General features: G+C 45.2%; 2 protein-coding genes across 3 annotated transcripts; one reads left to right on the top strand and one right to left on the bottom strand.

The window, feature by feature from the left end:
* The first annotated feature begins 867 nt into the window (after positions 1-867).
* LOC135919366 (dual specificity protein phosphatase 3-like) lies at positions 868-6,304 on the top strand. 2 transcript variants are annotated; one of them, XR_011512717.1, is made up of 4 exons: positions 868-1,317; positions 2,428-2,677; positions 4,872-5,103; positions 5,395-6,304. XR_011512717.1 is itself a non-coding variant. In XM_065453131.2 (3 exons), the coding sequence occupies exons 1-3, from the start codon at positions 1,107-1,109 to the stop codon at positions 5,044-5,046; spliced, it is 636 nt and encodes a 211-aa protein (XP_065309203.2). In that variant the 5' UTR covers positions 868-1,106; the 3' UTR covers positions 5,047-5,385. The 2 variants fall into 2 exon arrangements, 1 of the variants encoding a protein (XP_065309203.2); XM_065453131.2 differs by lacking the exon at positions 5,395-6,304 and having other exon boundaries at positions 4,872-5,385.
* A 5,673-nt stretch (positions 6,305-11,977) lies between these two features.
* LOC135919367 (uncharacterized) lies at positions 11,978-23,982 on the bottom strand. The gene is made up of 4 exons (XM_065453132.2): positions 23,606-23,982; positions 18,997-19,093; positions 15,239-15,546; positions 11,978-12,323 (listed from the first exon to the last, which is right to left on the bottom strand). The coding sequence occupies exons 2-4, from the start codon at positions 19,052-19,054 to the stop codon at positions 12,222-12,224; spliced, it is 468 nt and encodes a 155-aa protein (XP_065309204.1). The 5' UTR covers positions 19,055-19,093; positions 23,606-23,982; the 3' UTR covers positions 11,978-12,221.
* Between the last annotated feature and the right edge of the window lie 1,328 nt (positions 23,983-25,310).

The raw sequence follows: 25,310 nt of genomic DNA, 5'->3' as shown, positions 1-25,310 counted from the left end.
CATAACGGAACTATGCCGCTTCTAAATAGAGAAGTAGCCGTAGAGTAATTTAGCTCTACTGCACAGAAGAATAGCAACTGCAGTAGAGCTGATTTTACTGTATTACAGCTAGAGTAACTGCAGTAGAGCTGTTGCAGCTGGTTAGAGTAAATGCAGTGTTTCTGATTTTACTCTTTTGCAGCTTGAGTTAGCTTTGACCCTGCTTGTAAAAAAAGAATAGTAACTGGAAGTTTGTTTCAAAATTGACAATTCCAACGGAAATGTCCAACTTTAAAGGATTTCAGTTATGTACGTGCCAGTGCATTGTACGTACGTCAAAACGCCTAACGTAACACTATCACGTATATATGAGGGTGCGTTTCATGTTTTTTACATACATATTCCGCACAGACATACACTGGGACCCTGAACACAATTTAGAACGAAAACCAGAACATTAATCCAAAGCAAGATTTCATTTTATGGAAAAAGAAACCAGGAGACAGTCTAGTAATGTTCTACCAACTGTGTTAATAAAATTGCGTTTTGTGCCATAAGAACTGGTGAAAGCAGTGAACATATTAAATTAAGCGCAGAGAGTACGTCATAATAAAGACATTAAAAGCCCTCTTATTCAGAGCAATTTTACGGAAGCATGTAAAATGTATATGGTTTGTAATAATCCAACTTCTCATGAGATTAAACGTAGCTGTCCTTTATACCGTCATGTATTTCACGATGGCGTGAATAAGCCTGATGACATTCAAACAAGGCGGGAAGAAAGATGTGCAGGATGATTTTTCTTGTAAAGCATAGATGGCAGCACAATACTGTAGCTGTCGTATGCTCTTTGTTTGGTTTGTAAAAAAAAAAGGTGGTGTCGCTGCTGAGCAGATGTTGCTATCGTTCGCTGATCGTTACTGTAGACCATATGTAATAAATAAAAATAGCAAAAGTGGATGTAGCGATAGTTGGCAAGTTCGAAATGTAAAATGTTCATAGTTCTAACCGTTCTGAAAATTGGAAAGCACAGCGCAGCTTCTCGCACGAACGAAACCCACGTTGCGTTCATTGCATGTACTAATCAGGGCATATAAACTTAATCTAACCACAACATCAACAAATGCATGGAGGGCATAACTTCTTTCGATATAAAATCACTGAAGAATGTGAAGACGAGCGTCAGGACGGCAGATGGCCGCCACTTCGTCGAGACACGCGACTCAAAAGGAGAGCCACGCGTGGTATCATCGCCGCGTTTTGACGGCTCGATGGGTTTCGTGCCTGACCTCAAACCAGATCTTCAGGTGGGCGAAGTGATTCCAGGACTTCACATAGGTACGTCGCATGTCTCCGTTGCGTCTCACGGCACAGCGAAGGTCACGGCTTTCGCTGACGAACGTGTTTGGCCGCGCTAGATTAACGAAGACGGAAGGTTGCCAGCTGTGCTTGCTTTGTCGGGCATACGCTGGGGCATTGGCTAGTTAACGTTTTTGGAGGCGTTTGCGGGCGTCCTTTCACAAGTAGCGCAAGTAGTGGCGTCATGGGCATCATGCCATGGAGCACAGTTTTCTTGAATAGCATCGGTTGGTTGTAGCATGTGCAAGAGTCTTATGTGCGTTACATAATTATCTACCTTCTTGTAGTCACCTTCACCGCAGAACAGTAACGTTATGCAGTGAAGCGTACATAATGTATTGTGGTGAAGCATACTTTTTGCGCAGCGAAGCATATGGTATGTGTTTGGCATTGACGGAAGGTCGCAGCTAGGTCGAGGGCGCAGTGCACATTAATTGGTTATCTCAATTTATAGCAGCAACAGCGCCAAGGACGAGAACAAAGTAAAGGCAAATTAAAAAAAGAGGAAAACTAAAAAGAAATAATTGTATCTCCCAGAATATTAAAACTGAAAGAAAAATTTGCCATTGCGCCGTCTGTCTTCTTAAATGACACGGAAATGACGTACTTGTCTGCAAACCTAGCTGTGACCGCGCGCATTTATCGCGCCCATGCACCGTTGTGTGTGACCCCTTCCCCCCACCCCATGCCTCTTTTTAATTTTTTATGCCTTTAGCACATCCGCCATTGTCACAAAAATTATTCGTGCACTGGTGCAATTCTTGAAGCGTGCCGACCTGAGTCACCGTTTTTAATCTTCCTTTGCATCATCCTGCGTGCTTGTAGTGTTCGCTCTCTACATCTTTCCTCTTTCTATTCCCCATTTTCCTTGCCCTTGTGTAGGGTAGCCAACTGGACGCTCGTCCGATTGACCTCCCTGCCTTTCTTCTCCTTGCTTTCTGTCTCTTTTTATACCTTTGACGAAGCGTTCCAACGTATTTAAATGTTTGTCTTTAGTGGTGTTCCCACCTAAAACTTTAACCAGACCTTTCGTATTGCACTTGCACTGTAGAAGATTGATTGTGCATACTGAAATCCAGACCTCTTAAGGTTCCCAGGATGCAGCTGCCGATTGGTGTCTGCTGCAGTCTCTTGCTGTGACACACGTCGTGAACGCGGTCGCCCCGACAGTGCCAAACTTCCATGAAGACCTCGGGCTGACTTATCTGTCTCTCGAACTGCTGGATCTCCCAGACTTCACGCTGACTCGGGCCACCATCGACACCGCGTGCGACTTCATTGATGGAGCGCTCTCTTCCGGCGGATCCGTACTCGTGCATTGCAACGCAGGCGTGTCCAGGTGCCCACACCTTTTGTCCATACTTGCGATACACGAGCGATGCCAACCGAATGCTGCAGTTTCCGCTAGGATGTTGTGGGACGGAAAGCGTGGGAAGTGGTGACCAGATACCTTTCGCATCAAGGACAACACGGAACAGGGAGCAGAGGGGAAGACAGGACGTCCAGAAAATTACCTCTGAATTTTTATTTTCCTCAAACAAAGTAGAGTAGTGGTGCTTAGGCCTTGCAAATACAGTGCCATAACAATGCTAATGGACGCTACGAAGAAACAGTAAAGCTTTAACGAAACAGCTTTGTAATTTAGGGGTGTTCACACGGGTGAATTGTCTATTTCGCCTAAGAGCTCGCCACGTAACGACAACGTCACACTCTCATCGAGCCACGCGGTGGCCAAGCTGTCAAGAAACTTCTGGAACTGAAACAAGTTACGAACCTATGACACACCAGGCACATGAGCTAATGCGCCCTCAGTTCAGGAGGAACAGATGAATTTAGAAAAACACTGACAGAGACTCACAAGAAGCCCAGATAAGCGGCGCGGAATGTCCTAAAGCCGCAAGAAACAGTCATAATGTTGAATCAACAAATCCGCTTGAAAACCTCAGTTATTTTAATTGAAAATGCAATTTTCATGTCCCGCTATTTTCGTAACCATATTGGGAGATGGTATAGTTTTGGAAAAGCGTGTGAATAAATAATCGAAACAGCCTTGTACTTTTCTACGAGGCTCATTTGTGCTCAATAGGGGTCGCTCTAGGATTGTTTCTGATCAGATTTTAATAACAATGCTACTGTCGAGACTATTTCACTATTTTGTTAAGGGACTCCTGAGTGCGGGGCTGTGTTAAAAGTGCCATTTTAGGGATTAGAAGCACAAAAAGCCGTCACTGGAGAACTTCACAAGCGACTCGTGAAAAAAAAAAAAAAACAAAAAAAACAAAGCCGAAAATAAATAAATAAATAAATAAATAAATAAGTAATATGAATAAATAAAAGGAGATCAGTTACCTCGGCAGCGAATGAACGGATTGTGTTTACAACGAATTGTTTATCTAAGTTTTATCTTCATTTCTAAATTTTAACGCGCGGCTTCTGAATAAAACGAAAACGAAAAGCTATTATTTAGCTAGTGCCTGCCTACTCCACTGCAATATTTCGCGTTGCTTTCTATTCAGATAACGAATTTTTCTCCGGAAATTTGTGCACAGCGACTTTTCCCGCTGCAGGTAAATTTCCGTTGCGAAAATATATGCGTGCGTATTGCAGATTGGAGGGCAATGTTGCGTGAATACTGGAAAACGGCATCGATGATACTATATTGTCTAGAACCGTTTGTGTGATTTAAAAAGCGTGTGTGTGGTTTCAACGTGTATACGTATACTGGCGGGACACCGTTTGGCGCATAGCGTGCGTGCATGTTTAAGTGCTTGCGATATCCATGCCCGCGTTGCCAAGAATGTTGTAGCGTTGAAAGCTTTGGTGAGTGCACGTGTATGAATGGCTCTTTGCCCATGTGCATGTGATATAGCTTCGAATTTATTATCGAACTGTATCGTCGCTAGCTGGCCCCTTTGGCTTGTGCGGATACCAGGAGGTGTGTTAACTAGAGGCTCAGCGAGCATGATTATTCGTGCAAACACATTTAACATCCATGAAATGTAGCTGCGCATTGTACGATATGCGCGTGCATGCATGTGAACCGCACATTTCGAACACTAAAGCTGTCGCGCGCTCTTTTGACCAGACGGAAGGAAAATAATAAGGCGTTTGAACGGCACTGTATACTAATAGATGCGTAAGCGCCCTATGAATAGCTCTTACTGTAAAGGAAATGTAATATTGAAACGCATACATATTGAAAAAAAGAGAAAGTAAAGAAAAACGTGACCACCTTAAGCATTCTCGCTGATGAGGGCACTGAGCTGTATAGTTTTAATCTGTATCTCTTTTTATTTTCTTTTTGTGTCCGGTGTGCTATTTCTCAAATTTCTTGTCTCTTGAACACTGTACATAAGATGCATGTCGTTACGGATGTAAACGCAGCCATGAGTTCGCGCTTTGCCTTCTCTGTTTTCCTGTCGCTAACATATCCTTTGTTACGCGTTTAAGCAGTGCGTCAAGTCACGAAAGATCACTTCCTTTTGCGAATGGGACTCCATGTCAGTGGGCACGCCCTCTGATTTTGCGTGCAGATCGTGCGCCCTCGTGCTGGCCTTTCTGATACTGCGACGTGGAATGGATCTTCACCAGGCCCTGGAGAAGACGCGCACGGCCAGGCCTGCCATTCGCCCCAACGAAGGTTTCCTCAGGCAGTTGGCAGAGATGCAGAAAAGCATGCTTGCCGCGTGCCCACCTCCGTCGTCCTGATTGTCTGCACTTGGGCGGAAGAGAGAGAGAGAAAGAGAGAGAGAGAGGAAGTGACACGTGTGTGCTTACTGCTTTCAATGGACTGTGTGTGTGCGCGCGTTTTGACGGACGGGTTAGTTGATACCAAAGTGGCTGCAAATGCCTTGAACGCTTAATTGTGAAACCGTAAAACTGTAAAACATTAAAAAGTTACATGAAAAAGACAAAAGCTTTTATATTATATATAAGAAGGAGCCAAATAAAATAATAAGTCACTTTGATCTAACCTTGATGTCTTAGAAATCACAAATGTACGTTCTTTATTGCGCCTTTTACAATGCATTAATTTGTTCTTACTTACCCGTACAGACCAATGCTTCTTCTACAAGAAATAGCGGACCTGCGCAAGCCCAACTACACAACCTGTGTCGGGTGGAATGACGTTGCTCATATCAGAGCAGCATGCAGTTTGGTTTGTCGTTTCGTTACACTGGTGTGTCTCTGCTCAAGGACTGGCGAGCACTTTCCTTTCGCCCGAGCTCGTGCACGGCCTTCGAAGACAGACAAATGTTCATCTGCAGACTGTCGGGCACGTGGGACCGAATTCGCAAAGCTTTTCGTTCGTGAGTGCAGTTTGTTATCGAGCGACCGCCATCGCTGATAGTATATGTCCAGCAGAACGGTTGGCTGGATTCTATTAACAACATTAACAGTCGTCGCGCGGTGACGATAAAAGCAGTGCACTATACGCGAAGAAATGCTGCGGTGTGTTAATCTCACTAGAACGAATTTCGAGCGTACTACATTCTGTAAAATTGGCAGGCTCGAATTATTTGTAAGTATAAATCTCATCTGGTGCAATGCTGTTTCCTCTGATATTCGTTCAGGCGAGCGCACATATATATATAGTGTGTTTTCGCACTTCTGCTCGCACACTCCATATCTGACCAGCACTACCACGCCCCCCTGATTACTAGTCTTTCTATAAGGCGAGAAATTACAGATGCCTTGCACCCCAAAGGATAGAAAATAAAACAGACCCGTTGTATATTGTGTTTGTACATAAATTGTTTTCTTCTATACTTCGCTTCCACTACGTGCACAGCATAAGTGTAAACAGCTTCCGAACATTTAAACAAGCTATGACCTGAAGATTAAAAAAAGGACAAGGGAGAAAAAGAGTAACAAGGAAAGAACCAAACGAAAAAAAAAGGATTCGGGCACTGACAGCTCACTTTTCAGCTGACAAAAACAAATGCAAAGCCCCCATAGCAGGCTGTGAAAGAGTAAAATGACATGTATAGACTGTCGCAGAATTCAGGGACTATATTAAATAGGATTATAAGCTCGTTCGCTTAAATGTCCAGGTAAGCACGGCTATGTAGGAAAGACGTAAGTGCCGAATGCACAACTTTTCTTGTGAAATATCAAAATACCTCAGAAAAGCGGTATATAAATTGACGCTCGCAGTTACGGTCATCGAAAATGTTGAAGATGTTAGGCTAAGAAAGGTAGCCTGATCAAGCGGACGCTTGCTACCGAAGCGCCGAGCGCTTGTTCAACAGTGAAACCAACGCAATTACTGTATGGGGCCGAGTCGCGCACTAATGGCGGTGAGTATCAGGTAAATTTTAAAATGAGGGAAATAGTCTTCTCCACGCAGCAGACATTGAACATATTGCCTACTACTAGCATTGAATACTATACTGACACGGACTACTAACAAGACGAGATACATTTTACTAGTGCACACGTGGTCACGGAACACGCACTCGATGTCCCATATCTTGAACACACAGGCGCATCTCTTCGCTCAAGGACCCATAGAACTGCTCCACGCATGTTAACTCAATAACCTCGTCTTGACAACCGAACGCACCTTCCCCTTTTAGCCATTCAATTAAATTGACTTTCAGCTCATAAGTGAAATCTTGAAAAGACTCGCCCGGCGTTCTATTGGTCTCCCGAGAACGACGACTGAAAGCCTCAGCTGACAGCCTATATTTCCTTAGCAACACAGCTTTTACTTTCTGATAGTAATCTGCGTCGTTTCTCGTTAGCCTTGCAATTATTTTGGTTGCTTCGCCAAGAAGAACGGTCAGAATCTGTTGTGGCCATCTCTTTAGTGCCAACCCGTTCTTCTCGGAGGTTCATTCAAAAGTAACTTGAAACAATTCCATATCGTTTACCTTGTAAGACCGCATGAGATTCCTTACTTATACTCCTGCTTCACCTGAACGTCTTTCATTTATTGACATGCTATTTGCCAATTACCTGGCCAGATCGCGCTGCACGTTTAGTTCTTTAGCTTTAGTTCATGAGCTCTCTGTTGCTCTCGTTCCTTTCTTTCTGCAGCTTCTTTTTGTTCAGCTTTCTCAGCTCGTTTCTATATCTCTTTCCATGCTTCTGAAATTTCGTCCTCAAGAGCCCCGCACTTCTCAATCGCCTCAATAAGCTGCGGCTTTCTCTGAGTTTTGCCAACCTCAATTTCCAGCTCTTCACAAAGTAATAATTCTTGCTTTCTCCGTTAGCTTAAATCCATGGTCAATCCCGAACGAGAACTTTCTTACTCTGCTGTGACGTGAGGAAGCTTTCAACAGGAGCCTGCACGTACAGAAACTAATTTGCCGTTTTAGAAAACACACAAACTAAAACCTGGCAAATTCTCAAAGAAAGTCAAGCGTTCAACATTCTGCTGAAGCCAGGACGAAGGGTCGCGTATCCCATTACTGCCAAACAGCTGATGCAAGCTCGACCGGTTGAAGTGAGTCTTCACCACAAGAATCAGGAATCGATGACGAAGGCGGGCATCGTGATGATGAAAAAAAGTAGAAAAAATGTATTCACTTCATAGGTACATGGTTAATTGTGACTATCCGAGTTCTCGAGTGGTTATGATTAAAGGAGTACTGACACAAAAAAAATCCATGTGGTTTTTTCTGCTTTCATAAGTAGTTAATGACCCAGTAATCACGGCACGAGACCTCATTTACTTCAGAGCGCGACAGGTAATTATCTGCAGTCTTTTTTGTAGCGACCAGTCCAAGTTTCGGTTTCAGAGAGCAACAAAACGGTCCACGGGGGTGTAAACAAAGTGGTTACGTGTTCGCAAAAAGCCATGACGTATGCTCTGCCGCGCAGCCAGCGTGCGGCGCGCCGGCACGCGAGCTTCGTGTTGCTAGTCGTCTGCTACGCCTGCACGTGGTTTGCCATGTCCTCGCCATCATCGTCGTCGTCGTCCTCGTTTTCGTCGTCCAGCGGCGACGATTTCCTGCATGTGAGAGTCGCCGCCGTATTAGACGTGGCCAATCACTTTCAATTTGACCCACTGGAGAGCAGCGACTCGGATATTGCGGCCGGCGACGGCGAGCACGTGTAAAGAGCACGTGTAAAGCCGCATGGCAGCCAACGAAAATTCGTGACGTAGCCACATGACGTAGCGTTTTCTTGGCTATTTACAGACCCGGGAGATGTCAATGTCGCGAGGTGCTCTGTTTTACGGTTGGCTGCGCGCATGTACTTTAAAATTGATTTTAAATAGGTTCTAAGCGATATTCGCCGCTGATATTTTACACACGACGTGTGTGTGACCCACTAAATCGATCTCACAAGTTATCTCGACTTCAAAGTTTTGTGTCAGTACTCCTTTAACACGGGGGCCAGGACGGCCTTAAACAACCCCTCGCGGTTTTGTGGTAGTCGATGTCTTCTTGGAAAACTTGAGGAACCTGTGGAAATGGCAGGGCCGTTGTCAGGTTGACAAGTCGACGAGCTCCTGACCTTCGTCTCTTCTCCTCTTCGTCCTTCCCTTCGTGTCTGCTCAAGGCATAAAGGGGTGACACCTTTTCGGGGAAGAGGGTATTTATATCGTCATGGGAACGCAAGTCTGAACGTTTCTCACACTTGACAGGTCGATCATAACAAGGTCATATTCTACATATGCCAGAAGTGTCGTAAGATATCAGTCCTACTTGCCCTCACAATTCACGCCTGCTACCCGATTATCAGATCCATTGTGGTGTCTGCACCGGCCGCAACTGCAATTGACAATTCGGGGCATCAGAAAGAAATCTGGAGCGCCGTTGCAAGCTTTTAAGCAAGCAACTTTGGAACACATTTAGAATGTGCACAGATTCCGGGAACATGTCTACATAGATGGGTCGGTAAAATTCAACAGCTGTGCTGCTGCAGTCATCATCCCGGCAAAATCTGAAGAAATCAGGTGGAAGATTTCATGTGTTACCACTTCGACAGGTGCAGAGCTTGCGGCACTGCGTGCTGCACTTGAATTCATTAATCAGAAATCACCGCAACCACGGACAATCTTTAGTGATTCCAAGGCAGCCCTCCAGTGCATACAAAGCCAAATGCGCCACGGACCCAATGAACAACTGGCCGTAGAAATTCAACAGATATATCATCACAGCCATGATAAGTGACGCAACATAATATTTCAATGGCTTCCAGGACATTGAAACATCAACGGGAATGACCACGCAGACGAAGCCGCCTGATCTGCACATGAAAATAGTCAAGTTGTCTTGGTTCCGCTTTCACGAACAGACGCTGCGGCTGGGCTGCGATTGATGTCCCGTGAATGTACTTTGTTCCTGTGGGATTCGAACGTTTTCACCATGTGTCGTTTGCGTTCGTTGTCTCGAGATATACGGATGCATTTACCGCTTGGGTTAACACTACGTGAACAGCAGACCATGCTGCACGGTCTGTGGCTAGACGTTGCATTTACAAACTCGAATGATTTTCTTATTAGAATGACCAACAGCCCCACGTGCGACACATGCAGCAGCGATGAGACGCTCGCACACGTTATTTGTGTCTGCCTGCGATATAGTGCCCAGAGACAAGTGATGTGCGCTGTGCTGGACCAACTGGACAATCGTCCACTATCAGAACTAAAAGTTTTAGGTCAGTGCTTCCAAAGAACATCCGCTCTGAAGGCCTTACTAGCGTTACTAAGGTTCCTGTGGTCAACGGGGCTCCACGATAAACATTAAGAACGCCACCCCTACCGCTCCATAGTGTAGGTGGTTTGTTCGCGCTCGTCTCTCTTTCTGTCTCCCCCCCCCCTTCCTTTCTCTTTCTCTTTTTATGCCCCTTAACCTTCCCCGTGCAGGGTAGGCAACCGGAACTGCCTCTGGTTAACCTCCCTGCCTTTTTATGCATCATTTCTCCCTCTTTCTCTCTGTTTTGTCTGTTCTACTTTATTCTTTGAATCGTAATCTTGCTCTTTCTTTCCTCTTTCCCCCTCTTCTTCATATCTTCGTTCTCTATGCTTCTGCCTCGTCCTCATTTCTGAAAAGTAGACAGGCGTTGTGCCCTTTCCGGTGGCAGTTTCCAGCGTGCTCCTCCTCGCTTTCCCTTTCCTGTCTAGTGTATATATGTTTTCAAAACAAATAATAATAATAATAATAATAATAATAATAATAATAATAATAATAATAATAATAATAATAATAATAATAATAATAATAATAATAATAATAATAATAATAATAATAAACTAGCAGCGCGAGAAAAGGTCTTGCAAGGATCAGAGAGCGTATTCTAGTTTTTAGAATGCGAGTAGCATTCCCGGCACTGCCAAAACATTTTTTTCAGCGGTTATATAGGCATCTAACTCTCCCACCAAAAAATGTCGGCCGATCTTGAAGATAGCGCAGCCTAAAGACGTGAATAGTGCGTCTAAAGGAAATAGGAACAGGAATACAAAACACGGTCGAAACACTGTTCCTCGCTGTCTCGCTCGCATAATCCCCTGCCGCTGAAAGATGAGCGTTACGGGAGAGTGAAACCCGGGCGCTTCCATACGAGGGGCGCCAGCTGATTACTCGGCGTGTTCTTGTCAGCTAGATTTTTCCCTCGGAACACGCTTTGACCATTTGGCATCACCGCGGCGGGAATAGTTGCAACTAATTAGCCGGAACGGCAGATAAAAAAAAAAGGAAGAAAGAAGCATATGTGATATCGTCTCTTAGCAATGCGCGTTGTTAATTAGGCGAGTCGGTACATTTTTAGAGTAAAAACGAGCACGAAATTTGACGGGGACGAGACAGAACTCGGTCCAGTGTCCTCTTCCGAAAATTCAATAACATTCTGCTATTTTACGTGCCAGAACCATGATCTCATTATGAGGCACGCCGTAGTGGGAGACTCTTGAATAATTTTGACCTCGTGGGGTTCTTTAATGTGCACCCAAAGCATGGTACATGGGTGTTTTTGCATTTCACCTTCATGGAAATGCGACCGCCGTGGCCGAATTCGATCCCGCGTCCTCAGGCTTAGCAGCGCAACACCAGAGCCACTACGCCACCACGGCTGGTGCCGTCCCTCGTCCCCGTCATATTTTTCTCTCCTTGTTTTTGGTGCTTGTTCGTATTCCTTCTAAACATGTGATAACCATGCGCTAGTACCACGGCTGTTCGCGCTTCATAGAAATCGGCCAAGGAGATCGGTCATGGGATCGCGACGATACACTTTTAGAATGAAGAATGTGAGAACTTTTGTATTGTTGACTAGCCTTCCATTCTTTTGAATATGTAGCTCTCGTACTCAGGTTCGCTGTAACTTATTTTGGGAAAGTAGTAAAGGGAAATAGTTTCACCTGGAGTTTACTTACGCCTATAGTGGACAAAATAAAGTTGTTTCACTCACTCACTCACTCACCTGCCCCCTGGATTCATTGCTTTAGCAACTGCTGCAATTTTCTTTCCAACTCGTTTGATGGCAGCGGCCGTGTGTCGCAGCGTTTCAATTGTAAAATCGAATTTAACGTTGGTCACCTTGAGACATAGCACAAGGAAACGAGGGACACGACAGAAAGCTTCAGCAATCTTTTGCTGTGAAGGGCCAGATGTCAGACCGGCATTAGAGGTGCGTGCTGAACGGTGGCGCTGCAAAAGTTGCCGCTGTAACTAACTTTAAAAAGACAGTGTTTTCATTAAATGGAGGCTTTTTTTTTATTGAATTTAAGCCCCAACGATTTCATTCTTCTTTTCACCGCTCCGATTCCGGAGCAGCCATGGCCTGTTTTGATACAGTTGGGCACTCCTCGCAAGCAATCATCTGCCCGCACGCTTGCCGTCACCAATTGTCATTTAAATATGCGTGCTCCTCGGTGCTGTTGAAAAACAGTCTTGGAGCACGATTCACTTCTACTAGTGCTACATTGCCGATAGTCATCGTCTCGCGGTCACGTTCGCTTGCGCTTGAGAAGCGTTGACTCCTGCAGTCAGTGAATCGGCTCCAGTGCATTGCCGCAGGACAGCGTCTTGAGTCTCCTGGAAAAGAAACAACGGGATAACGTTACTTCTTATCACAGCTGCCTTCTGCAGTGTTTCACAGAGCCATACACGTATGCGGTCACTTGAGTAAGGAACAACCGAGTGCCCGGAGTGCTTTCGTTGCAGCAGTATTCTCATCATGCAGGTGGAGCAGGAAAGCATACTGTGTGGCCCACTGCTAAGACGTGCTCTACACTAATTTAATTGGCGCAGAGCACGTGCGAACGATTCTCCTCTCGCAAGTGTGGAATCGCCTGACTTCGCAGCAGACGATTTATGTTTGGCGGCGCTGGCACTTTTCCGCAAGCCTCTCCAGTGAATTCCCATGCACAGCTTGAGACGGAACTTGCAGCTTAGGCGCCCGCAAAGCGAGAAGAACATATTACATTGTTCTCTTTAACAGGTGGTCATACTACTCTGCTGACTGCTACTTACTGATGTGGCAATTTACGTCTGCCCAAATTTACCACAAAACAAAGTAGAGCTGCAAAATCTGTTCTCCCATTTGTGTCATGGGTAAGTAAAGGCTTTTTCTTAATCTGGCCGTGACATTCGCTGCAAAGGCACTTGTAGGGTTTCTCATACAAGCACGTTCAGTCGTGCTCTGCGTCCAAATTGCAGATTTCTTGCCTAGTGGTTTGGATATAAAACTCCGAACTCCGCTTGTAGCCGGATATGGAGCGCTTGGAATAAAGTGCGAATATGGAATGCATGTTCGCCTCTAAATTTAGGTAATACTTGGACAGTGGCGTTTGCTTCTGGGAAAATGAATTTCATGTTCTTAATTGTTCTTTAGAAAATCCTAAAGAAATGAGCGATTCCACTCTGTGAAGAAGAATGACCATCGAAGCTGTAGCACTTCACCAAGGATTAGACAAGGATGAATGTATTTATTTTCATCATTTGGTAAAGATAGTCACGATAGCTTTGTGATTACTGTAATATACACTGACTGGTTCGGTTACGACCTTGGGCAGAATCTTGGCCAATGTTAAATCCACGCGCAAACGCTGTTGATCGAGTAGTGAGTGATTTGGAGTGGTGTGACACTTCAAACCAAACCCTCCAAGCACCAACTGAGTGATCCATTTGCCCACGTACAAGGCAGATGCATTGGGGGTAAATGTATACAGTTTCGCTGTAAAACAGTCGCATGATGGCGTTCTCAGGATAAGTTAGGCCGCCGATAATTACATAGCAAACTTGTGATGACAGGTCGGCTTCTAAAGTTTCGGCAGGACGCACTGGAACGCTCGAAGTTGGGAAGATGCAGTTAAAACGAACACATGCAATGGCCATCATTTTCACACTTTCTCACCAGCCTTATTGTTGCCTCTCGCCTACACCGAGGACAAATTGGAGGGTCGAACGAGTTTCAAGTGTCCCAAGTGTCGCAATAAGCACCCTGTTTGCTGTTATCGTGAAACGAATTTCTAGGATGCCCTTACACATATATAATTAGTCTGCGCACGCAAAAAATGTCGCAGTTTTGCTCACAATGGCAAGTGATAGGATACCCACTAGCTGACTCAATGTTATGCGCATTAAGTGTTGCGCCGTTGTCCTGCATCATCGGTTACAGTAAACATACACAGATGAACATGAACAATATATTTTTGAGAAGAATGAGAATAGTTGTTGTTTGAAAACGTTTCTTCTTCTAAAAAAAGAAGAGAATAAAACTATATCATTCAATGACTCTTGCTCATGTCGTCTTCGTTTTGTCGTTGATTCAATTGGCGCTCCCTAGTGGTGCAGAAGTGGAAGGACGCGTTTTTTCCCGGATTTTCTATCTTGCCATTCGCTTTTTGTAGAGCTGGTATCATTTGTATTATTTGATGTCGGCGCTTGCTTAGTGATAAAGTGCAGAGCGTGCCTCGTTAGCCAATACTTTTAACAAGTTCTCGGCAATACATGTATACAGTTTTGTCAAAGCGCTGTGGCTGGGAGGCAATATATTTGACTGGCAACGGTGTGTCGGTCGATAGTTGGAATCGTCGCGGGACACAGAGGCTTATTTTTCTATGAAGTCCTCACAAAGCAGTGATGGATTATAGCGGTGGATACCGTTGGCGGTCATCAAAACACGGCTGTGGGCTCAAAACAGTACCTATCCTCGTCGTATTTTTATTGTGTGCTGCCTACGATAACGCGCTATTCGCAAAATGCCCATAACAACTATCAGCGTAAAAAAATAAGAAAGAAAAACAAATAAACCATAGCATCTAGAGCTTTTTCAGTGTTAACAGTTTTGCTAGGCAAGAGAAAGGCACGGATAATAACCATAACAGGAAATGAGGTTTGTTGCCCAATAATGGTACACGGTAGAGGGCCGGTACTATGCTGCACCACATGCAGCAGTTGCAGGCAGAGGAATGAGCATTTTCAGTGCAGAGTGCAGCGTTCATTGACCTGTGTATTTATTCCAACAATCTTATTATTTTATTATTATTATAACAAACTTTTTCTATTAAACTTATTAACAAATTGTCGCTGCTTTTTCCTTGGTAGAATATCCCAGCAACATCCGACCAATAAAAAAACAAGAAAGAAAGGAACAGGAAATCAGTGTTGTATGTATACGCATCGCCATGGAAGTTGTAGTAGCGGATTGCCACAGAGACGAGGTGTGGTTTCACCATCGTCAACAGGTAAAGTCTATAGGCAAGCTAGTCAAACAACCAAGAAAGTTGTGAACCAAGTAAAAAAAGCAATTGAGTCGCTGTCATTCTGCGAAATGTATGCTAAAACAAAGCGGCAATCCTGAAAATTTTCATTTAGTGCCCTTAGGATAACAAAAGCAGGTAACTGTACGCAGGCGAATGTTCTTGCACGATGTCTGCCTCACTAGCTGTAGAAGTAAATTCAACCGCTCGGCAGACGCGGAAACACCGCACCGAAAGCGGGCTTACCTTGTCATCGGCGAGGGTGCCATTGTTGGCGGCTTCGTGTTTGAGCACGCAGAGCAGCTGATCGCGGAACTTGTCGCGTGTGTTCCTGAGTGCCTGCTGCTGCTGCCGCAGCCGGACGGCCAGCGGCTCCCTGCGGGCGTCGTCAGGCGGCAGCGCCTTGAGCTGGCGCACTAGCTCGGCGATCGACTCCTCGGCGCGGGCCAGTTGTTCGGCGTGCGCCTTGGACAGCTCGCGCATCGCTGAGCTCTGCTGCGAGTCACCCAGCAGCGGCGAAGGCTGACCGCTGTACGGCGCGGCCTGAGGCTCGCCTGCGGTCGCATTAGGGCTGCTTTAGCAACGCGTAAGGCTCGTTAGCGCTCCGAGACAGCGGACAAGGTAGTCTGGCGGACAAGGAAAGCGGGCGGGCGAGAACATGTCACACTCATTAAACTCGATTCTTGAAGCCAAGCTTTCTTTGGCCTTAGTGCGCTTCATTGCGCACTAAGGATAGAGAAAGCGCTCTACCACGCTTCGTGGTTAGCTACGCACGCACTCTCTGCCGCTTAGGCACGCATCAAGCGGACGCTTGCCTTTGGCGACATCTTTAGCCGTTCTTACGTGCTTCCGAGTAGTGACGACAAATTTCGCTTTCAATCTTTTAGGCCCCATTCTTTTTGTGGCTGTGGACGCGAACCCTTAGTGAGTCGAAATACTGCGTTTCTATTTGATGGTCGTAATAAGTGCTGCTTTAAGGCGGAGTTCTGGACAAAACAGGGAGGGCGCCACGGCGGAATATGAAAACAATAGATTGATATAAAGGCTGTGTGTGCTGAGAGGCTCTGTGCGCCACTGTCGACCTTATGGAAGCTTCGGACATCTGTATATTGCAAGCGTGTGTGATGACAACGATAAGACAGCGTTGATGGCGAAATTACGACGACGCACAAGTACAACATAATGACGCTGAATTAACGACGACAATGGCATGAAGTTGGTTCTTGTCTTCTTTTATTTGTTCAAGACCCTGTTGATAAGATGCTGCGAATGGTGTCCATGATCACGCCGGCTGCCAGCCTATAGCGTGCCCCTCCGAGGCCTGAACATCAACCGCCGAAAACTGGGACAAAGCTATCAGTATAAAAAAAAAAAGAACACATGAGCAGAGGCGATGGAACTGCTTTGTTTTGTGACACTGTGCTGGTAAGTGGAAGCCGTGATAGAAAAGAAGTACCGCCTGCATAACACCAACGAAAATATTCTTTGCAGATCCGATGGACAAAGGATTCTAGTGTGGTTGAGATAAGTCATGATTTTTTTTCTCTTCTACCATAAATCTGTTGATTCGAGAGATTGGGGTAGATAATATTTCGGTTACAAGATTTATTTGTTTTTAATCAATTTTACCGAACTGGATGGCAGTGCTCCTTGTTGATGTTTTCTCATATGCATGTCCTAGACCACAGATACATGAGGTCAGCAAGTTTGACCCGACTGTCTCATTGCCAGTTGTATGAGGTCAGCGCTTCTGACAAATGAAATAAGCTAAAGGGAATCTTCTCTTGCATGGCGTAGTGATCCTCGAGGGTGCTCCATGTTGCTACATGTACGGCCACTCGATCCAAAGCACAAGGTGTGGCCCGCTGCGTCGCGCCTGAACGGCGTCTCGGGCCTAGTTCTCCGTGCGCCCGCTGCGGCGCCACCGCTCGGGGATGGCTGCTGATAGAGAGCGCCTTCACAGCTGCGTCGGCACGCGTGATCTCCACTCCAGACACGACGTAAATAATGCGTTTTTTATTTGGAAATTGCAGACAAAATCTTTTAAGTGGTCGATGGAAGTGCTGATTACGCCACAAACACCAACAGATTGTCACAGGGGTGGAAATCTGTTCTAGAATACGTCTGAACGCTATCCGTGACCGTTGCCCGTACGATGCACGACCGGTTGGTGCACTTCCATCGAGAGGTTCTGCTTGAAGCAATCTATCAGTACTTTTATTCACTTCTCGTGAACAAAGTAAAGTAAAAACTTTACATAGGGAGAACTTGTACGAGTTTCCCAAGTAATTCAAACTAACTTAGATGAACTAAAAACGCTTATCATTGCAAATAATCATCAGTAGATTGTTTCTCATGAAAACGAAGCGTATTGAGTGATGCTAGAGGTTATCTAAGGAGTGCGTCCCTTTTAACGAAGCTTCAAAAGGCCTCTGCTTCGAACATGCTCATGCCTTTATTTGAGCACGCTTGCCATAAAACAAATTCCCGCAGTATTCTTTCATTGTAGGCAGGTTTTTTTCCCCTGAAGTGGCCACTTGGTTGCTAATAAAAACAGCAGCTTTGTCTCCTTTTTCCCCTCTTTGTAATACCTGAGAAAAGGACTGAATTTCGTTGTTGTTTTCATAAACTAAGAGGCGGTTTTTCATTTCGTCCCGTTCGGACTGCAATTTTTTCAGCTCTTCTCCTTGACGGGCAAATTTTTTTTTTTCGATCTCTTGACTGCTTGCTTTGACTGTTCTAGGACGTCCACAATATCTAATGTAGTTTGGCAGGCCTGGTCAACAGAAAAACTACGTTCAGAGCATGATTCTAAAGCACTCTCTGGAACTAGAGCTTCCCCCTCGTCGCTGAGAAACTGCAAGGCAATTTCGATGTTGTGGCTTTCTCCTGAGCTGCCGAAATTATCGCTTGCCGCAACTACTGTGGGATCAGTAAAGTGTCCTCGATGGTGTTTTTTGGGCTGCACATTCTCTTTTTGCGGGTACTGTGGATATTTGCAAAACACGGTCGGCACTGCATTCGGAAGCAGGAGCCTAAGTTCCATGTTCGTTTTATAGTCACTTTGTGTAAAGTGCAGGGAACATACCAGAGATCTATCGCTCAGTTCCCACTTGCTTCCTTTACCCGACCCTCCTTGGCGAGAGATATTTTTTAGCCACGCTTCTCGACGCTCCAGGTCGCATGGGAACTCGTGATGTTTCACAGTCGGGTCCTTTTTGGCATTTGTGTCGCAGAGTGGCACACAACAGTTGCGCGCGTCATCGCGCCACATGAACGAGGCTGGCTACGGCACACACGCACACCGAAAAGCCTTAACAAAGCACAGCAAGCGCAGGCAAACTTGCTCACACACACGCACGCGAAAAAGCCGGAGATTAATGCATACCGCACGAGGCAAACACGTTCCGACGCGAACCGACTTGCTCACACACACGCACGCGAAAAAGCACGAGCTTAATGCATATCGCACGAGGCAAACACGTTCTGACGCGAACCAACTTGCTCACACAGACGCACGCGAAAAAGCACGAGATTGTTGCGTAGAGCACGAGGCAAACACGTTCTGACGCGAGAACCAACGCCCGCTTAGCCCCGGCGCGAAGTCGCGAAAGCATCCCCGACCGGTGGCGCCCTCACTAAGAAAAGCGGTCGCAACTGTAAACTCGGCCGAGACGCGCCCGCCTATTGTCTGCGGCACGACGTAGCTGGCCGCACCTTGCTTTGCATCGAGCGGCCGTGCTACATGTTATGTGGTGAGGCGGCCAACGAGTTTGGTGCGTGCTATACGGCATCCATCGGGAGGTTCCACAACAGCTGCCGCATGCCCCCTTTAGTGTTTCTTTCCTTTGTTGTATTCCAGCTTCGGTATGGCGAACCAGAGGCACTCATTCACGGTTTTATGCATATTTTACGCAACTCTATGTTCTCACGTCCACCCCAAACTACAGTTGCTAAATGAAGTGCTTTTAGGTAGAAAATGTGCCAAATTTGGACGTACTCACACATTATATTTGTCGTACAGAGAATTCCCACAAACACGACGAGGTGACGTGACTTCATCTTGGTTTGCAGCACTCAGGAGCACTTCGGTACTATGCTCTGCAGGAAGCAAAAGTTCAAGCTTATTACCAGTTGAAACTATTACACAATAATTTCTCAAAAAGTACAAGTATTATCTCGCGCAGATATTATAGGGCTAGGGAGTTACTGTGGAATAAGTGGTACGTATTCACAGTGGGCACTGCGCCTTTTCTAAGGCATTGCTTTGAGAATGCTCTACACTTACTGTCATCTGGCCAAAAGAGCAAGGCACAGCTGCCCTTCGACCGCGCCATCAATCTACACTTCTAATGCTAGCAAGCGGACTACTTTCGAGCACTATGTTAAGATCGATCAATGCGCGCTTGTGGAAGCCGTGTTTAGTAAGCGCAATGCTACTGTTAATAGTTTCAACAAGCTTCATTCGACAGTTTGCCAACATTTACTCTACCGCGCATTGCACCACAAAGCTGGTCCGCCATTGTATTTCACAGCTCATTTCCGGCACGGGTAAATCGAGAACAGTACTAATAGCTCGACAGAAACGACCTAAATACTTGAATGTCTAAAGTGCTCTATGTGCCTTAGATTGAATAAATAGAAGTTAATTATTAAGCCTTCGTCATTTACCATTTAGCAAAACTAGCGCACGGGGTTTCACCAGGATGAAAGGTTGCGTGTACAAAAGATATCGATGTGGATGAGGCTGAAGCTCGACGAGGCTTCCAAACACGAATGTTCGCGGAGAAAGAAGCGAGTATTTTCATTTGTTGCGCAATTTCCCTCTGTTCAAGTAATTCATTTGGAGAGGCGGAATAGCCATTTGTGTCACAAACAATAAAGCGAGATGTCTCACGTGAAAAAAAAAAAAGAAGTAGGTACAATTGTGTGCAACCTTTAAGTAAACATGTGAAATACTGTGCCAACGAATAATATTCGCCTCTCACATATCAACTACTGCCGTATTTTTTGGCTATTTCGGGGAATTTGAGCGCATTTTTTGCACCGATCGTGGAGCAGGCGTATATGGCTGAGTTAGTTGCTAACACGAATATGTCGCTGCACGGTGCAGAGCCAGAAAGTACAAGAAGATCTATAATCTGTGAAAATTTATGCATCGCCTACGCGAGATTTGTGTGCGCAAATGTTCCTGCGCGGTTTTAAAAATTTTCTAGGTGTTATTTCTGTTATGACCGTTATGAACACAGCCCATATGTCGGAGAAGAGGCGCGAGCCCCTCCTTAAATACATTTATCAATAATAATAAAAAGAACAGAATAGTTGAAGCGTAACCATCCCTCTTTCTAATTCTTGTGCAACCTTCTGCACCATACAGTGCAACACATATTTGTGACCGGTCTAGGGCACAGATTCAGCATCGTTTTTTTCAGTTCATGCTTTTTTAGCGCACTGGCCAGCCGCTGCGTCCTGCACAGCGACAGATCTCCGGCGACGTGTATATACAGTGTGTTCATGCGCCAAGATATAAAAAACATGTGTAAACACTACATATCTAGACAGAAGCAAGCTAATGTAGTCTTTCGTCGCTTGGAGATGCTCAGATTACTTTATGCATTCAGTAGAATTTCATAATTAGTCTTAATTATTTAGTCAACTTCTTAGGTACTATAATTACCTGAAAACTGCCAACGACAAAATTGTACAGCAATGTGAAAAACTCCCGATACAGCTTTCTGTTGAGCAATACGTGCTACAGAAGAGTCACTCTAGCCGCTCGAGGCACTGTGCGTGTATTAAAAAATATTAAATTATGTGGTTTTACGTGCCCAAACCACTTTCTGACTATGAGGCACGCCGTAGTGGAGGACTGCGGAAATTTTGACCACCTGGGATTCTTTAACGTGCACCTAAATCTAAGTACACGGGTATTTTCACATCTCGCCCCCATCGAAATGCGGCCGCCATGGCCGGGATTCGATCCCGCGACCTCGTGCTGAGCAGCCTAACACCATAGCCACTGAGCAACCACGGCGGGCATTTGCGTGTATTCACGGGCTTCTTTCACGCTCGTAAAAACGCTTTTATGTAGCACGTATTGACCAACAGAAAGCTGTATCGGGAGTATTTCTTGTCGCTCTACGATTTTTTCCTTTACACTTTTCATTTAATTAAAATATTTGATACGCTTATTAATTAATTAAGACTAATGAAGTAATTAGGTGCACTGCAAGAACTAATCTGAGCATCTCCCAGCAACGGCAGCCAACATTAGCTTGGTTCTGTCCAGCTACGTGGTATTTGCATATTTTAAATCTTTTGCACATGATAGTTGGTACACCGTGTATAGTATCAGCACACCGCTACGCTGCGCCGTCGCCGAAACGGCTGTGCTCCGGCACTTGGGAGGAGGGGACCATACCCCACGAAAGCCCCCCCCCCCCGCCCGTTTCCGCAAAAACAAACAAACAAACAAACATAACATTTGCAGTAACTTATTACTTGTGCATGTGCTGCACGTAGAATTACGTTTGCCGGTTGTTCTGGGAGCACAGAATGTGGTACCAATGCCACTGAGGTGGCTATGAGTCGCTTGCATTGGTGATGTGCGCGCAAAAAGTGTGCGTGCTAATTATTATCGCCTTTGGAGCAATTTACTAATAGGAGTGCCCAAAAGCGCTATGTAGTCGTTATGCTCACGTTTTTTTTTTTCAGATGTCGCAGGAGATGCAAATATGGCACCGAGTTTAAATTTTAATGGGGAACGTGTTATGGGTTACGCGCGGGTAAAACTTCAAGTATGTGGGCCATTTATGGGAGTCGGAAAAAGACTGCTTGTAGCCCGGACACGCGGGTCAATCGCCGCATGTGACAGGGGTATAATACACGTGCTCTAAAGGAACAGGTTCGTTTGAAATAGCGTCGCGATTCTGCAAGGTGGCGCACGTCTGATGTGTTTCTTCTAATGGAGGCAAGTACCTTTGGACTTTACCGTCAACCATGGTTTCTTGAAATTGACTATATTTTAAGCCGTAGGGATTACACGTGGCGGCGACCCCCGTGGGCTCAAATGGTGTCGAGAGCGGTATATGTCACCATTGTTGAAATCGGCCAGGCGCCTTCACTGGCGCATGTTTTATTGAAATTAATATTAGGAGAGGTTGGCGCCTTTATGGCGGCACCAGCTGCTCCTTGTCACTTAGCAAAGGAAACAAGTACGCGCAAAAAGGGAGAATGATGTCACAAAATATGGCACTCAGTAGAACACGAGATGAATAAAAACTATACAGACTAACAGTACATGAATCGCAAAGTTTTGTGCATGAATTCAGTACACATTCGCATATATAAAGACAGATATATTGAATAGACAAGACACACATGTAATTACACGGCAAGCACAGAACACAATTATACACTGCGTAAAAATTACGATCATCACATAAATCAATTTTTAACGTAGTGCATTTATATCACTCAATTAACTTATTAGGATCAACTGAAACTTAATATTTCCTCAAAATGTTGGCGTCCTCGAAAGATTTCTTCAAAGCAAGAAGTGCTCTTTTCTGAAGGCCCGCAGTTGGCTATGCGTGGTCCAAGTATCTTTTTCAGAGTGAATTGTCTTCTGTTTAAAAGCAACAAATTTGTTTGCAATACCTTTAGTTGTGGATCGTATTTAGTGCACTCGAGGAGGAGATCATACACATTTTCGTCTGGATGGTCACAAGAACACTGGGGACTAGAGGCACGTTTTATCCTGCATAAGAAGTGTCTCGTAAATGCAGTACCAATTGAGCCACAGGCGGTGCACCAATGCTTCAAGTTTTCTGTTTTCTCTTAGGTTTTCCGGAATTGATAGGCTTGTACATGGGTCTACAAAGTACAACTCCGAGGTCTTAGATTGCTCACCAAACCAGGTAGTCTCGCTGAGACGACAGGAAATCTGTCTCAGGAGCAGACGGACTTCACTACGCAAAAGAGGACGATTGATCGTCTCTGCGTAATTAATTGTGCGCCCGATTCGCAGTTGCGTCCGCTGCAGTATTACCAGGAATATTGCCGGGCCCGAGTATCCCCTGAAATACATTTACGTGATTCATTGCGCCTCTCATTTACGCAAACCTAAATACAGGAACGAATATGGAGGTATTGTTAACTTGAATTGTTACCGTATTTTTACTGAAGCGCTGCTTATGTTTCACGTTACGGGGAACAATAGGCTGTTGCCCCTTCTACGCAGCTGTGCGTAAAGCCAGAAGCTACAGCAGCCGACGCTAAGACAGGGTCGCGGTTTGCGAGATCAGCATCAGCGAATTCGCGAATGCCGTCAGGATTTCAAGGTGTTCAGAAGTAAAGGCAAATATTTTCAACGAATACCTCAACCATCCAACTATTTTCACCTAACGGCCGTTTCATATACGAAGAATACGTTGAGATGAAGAGTTGGAGAGTGAGTGTGTCGGCCAGTTTATGAAGTGAGACGTTGTATAAGCCAAGTGTTTGCGCCCGACTGTGGAGGAAACAAAAATGCAGCCCCCCCCCCCCCTTTCCAGACCACCAGGCCCAAGCAAGCGGAAACATTGAGCCTTGCTGGCGCGTGTATTCACATACCTCACTTTGGAAGCGAACAGGGTGATTCCGTCGGTTCTTCGGAGACACGCCGAACGCTGCGGTCGTCAATCTGTCGGCACACCAGTTCACTATAGTGGCCTTCAGCCGGTGCACAGTTGCTTGCACTTATGCCGGCAATTACTGAAGTGTTCACCAGAGCGATGATGTGAGCGATTCCGTTTACGGCGTAGGATGACAGACGCCAGCCGCAATCGGCACAGGGCTGGGATGGGACGGAACAACCTGTCGCGGTGGCTGTCTTATCGCTGCTGGACCGTTGCTTCACCTTGCGGATCGCATATCGACAAGTTGTCGGGGGCACGTAGCGCGCAACTGCGGGCGTTGCGAGGGAGACGGCAAGGCCGCCCTTGCAAGGAGCCGCCCTCACGTTTGCACGCAGGCGGCGGCGGCAACAAGGGCGACGCGCAATGTTATCGTCGCGCAACAGGCCGCTATCTTTTGTGGGAAACGTGGAGGAGCTCGAGCTGTGGTCTGTGGACGTTGTGGCGGCGTCTAATTCGTGCGAACGCGAGGGCATTATCTTCACGAGGGTCTCATGGAGATGATTGTGATCTTGGGTACTGTCCAGGACTCTTTAATCGTGTGCATGTGAAAATATTTGCGCAGTCCAGGTGCCGAGCGACTCACTCTTCCTGCGACCGCCATCGTGCACGAAATGATACATTGGTATAAGGAGGTAGGAGTATTAGAAGTGGGAGAGGACGTCTCAACTTATTAATAATTTACTTCTTTTGGCGGGTGACTGCGGGGCCAGCAACGAAGGCCACAGACACTGAATCCAGGAAGAACACAGAAGTGAACATATTGTTTGCTTAAGGAATAATAATAATAATAATAATAATAATAATAATAATAATAATAATAATAATAATAATAATAATAATAATAATAATAATAATAATAATAATACTTATCGACACACATCCAAAAGCAAAACAAAGAAACGGGCCTGTCCAAGTCCACGAGGACTTGTGCGACTTGGCCCGGCAGAGTCGGTACAGCGATGTGGTTACATATTTACATAAAAAGTCGTAAAAAGTTTACATTTTACATAAAAGTGAAAAGGCAGACATTTACATAATAACACGTTTTTTTCAACTTTGAGAAGAATGTTTGGTAGTATTACCCGTTAACAGACAATGACATAGTAAATAAAGAGAAACACATAAACAACTGAAGTAAAGATCAGGTCTAAATTTCAACATTTCATCATCATCATCATCAATAATAATAATAATAATAATAATAATAATAATAATAATAATAATAATAATAATAATAATAATAATAATAGACCTTCCCAAGTCCATTTGTTCCTCTTAACTACATTATCGGCTACCTAGGACTGCTCTCTATTTCACACGGCTGTCTTCTTGTCGCATAACGTCACGCGTATTGTTTTTCGCTCCATCGCTCGTTACGTGGTCCTTAGCTTCTTCTCAAGCTTCTCTGCTAACCTCCAAGTTACTGCCCCATATGATGGTACCGGTAGATAGCAATGATTGTACACTATCGCATTAAATTTATATTTATGCTCACATTATTAGTAAAGAAAAATGTAATCAGTGCGGCGGAAACGACAATTAGGAGATATTGGGAAAAAATTCATGCCCTCCAAATGAAGCGTGTGGTGGTGTACTAGCTGAGCTAACTGTTGTACTAAATGTCGACCCCGTCCTCTCAA

Source organism: Dermacentor albipictus, chromosome 1 (assembly GCF_038994185.2).
Source record: "Dermacentor albipictus isolate Rhodes 1998 colony chromosome 1, USDA_Dalb.pri_finalv2, whole genome shotgun sequence".
Taxonomy (NCBI): Eukaryota; Metazoa; Arthropoda; class Arachnida; order Ixodida; family Ixodidae; genus Dermacentor; species Dermacentor albipictus.
Note: the sequence above shows the minus strand (reverse complement) of the source record. Positions and strands in the feature narration are given on the sequence as shown.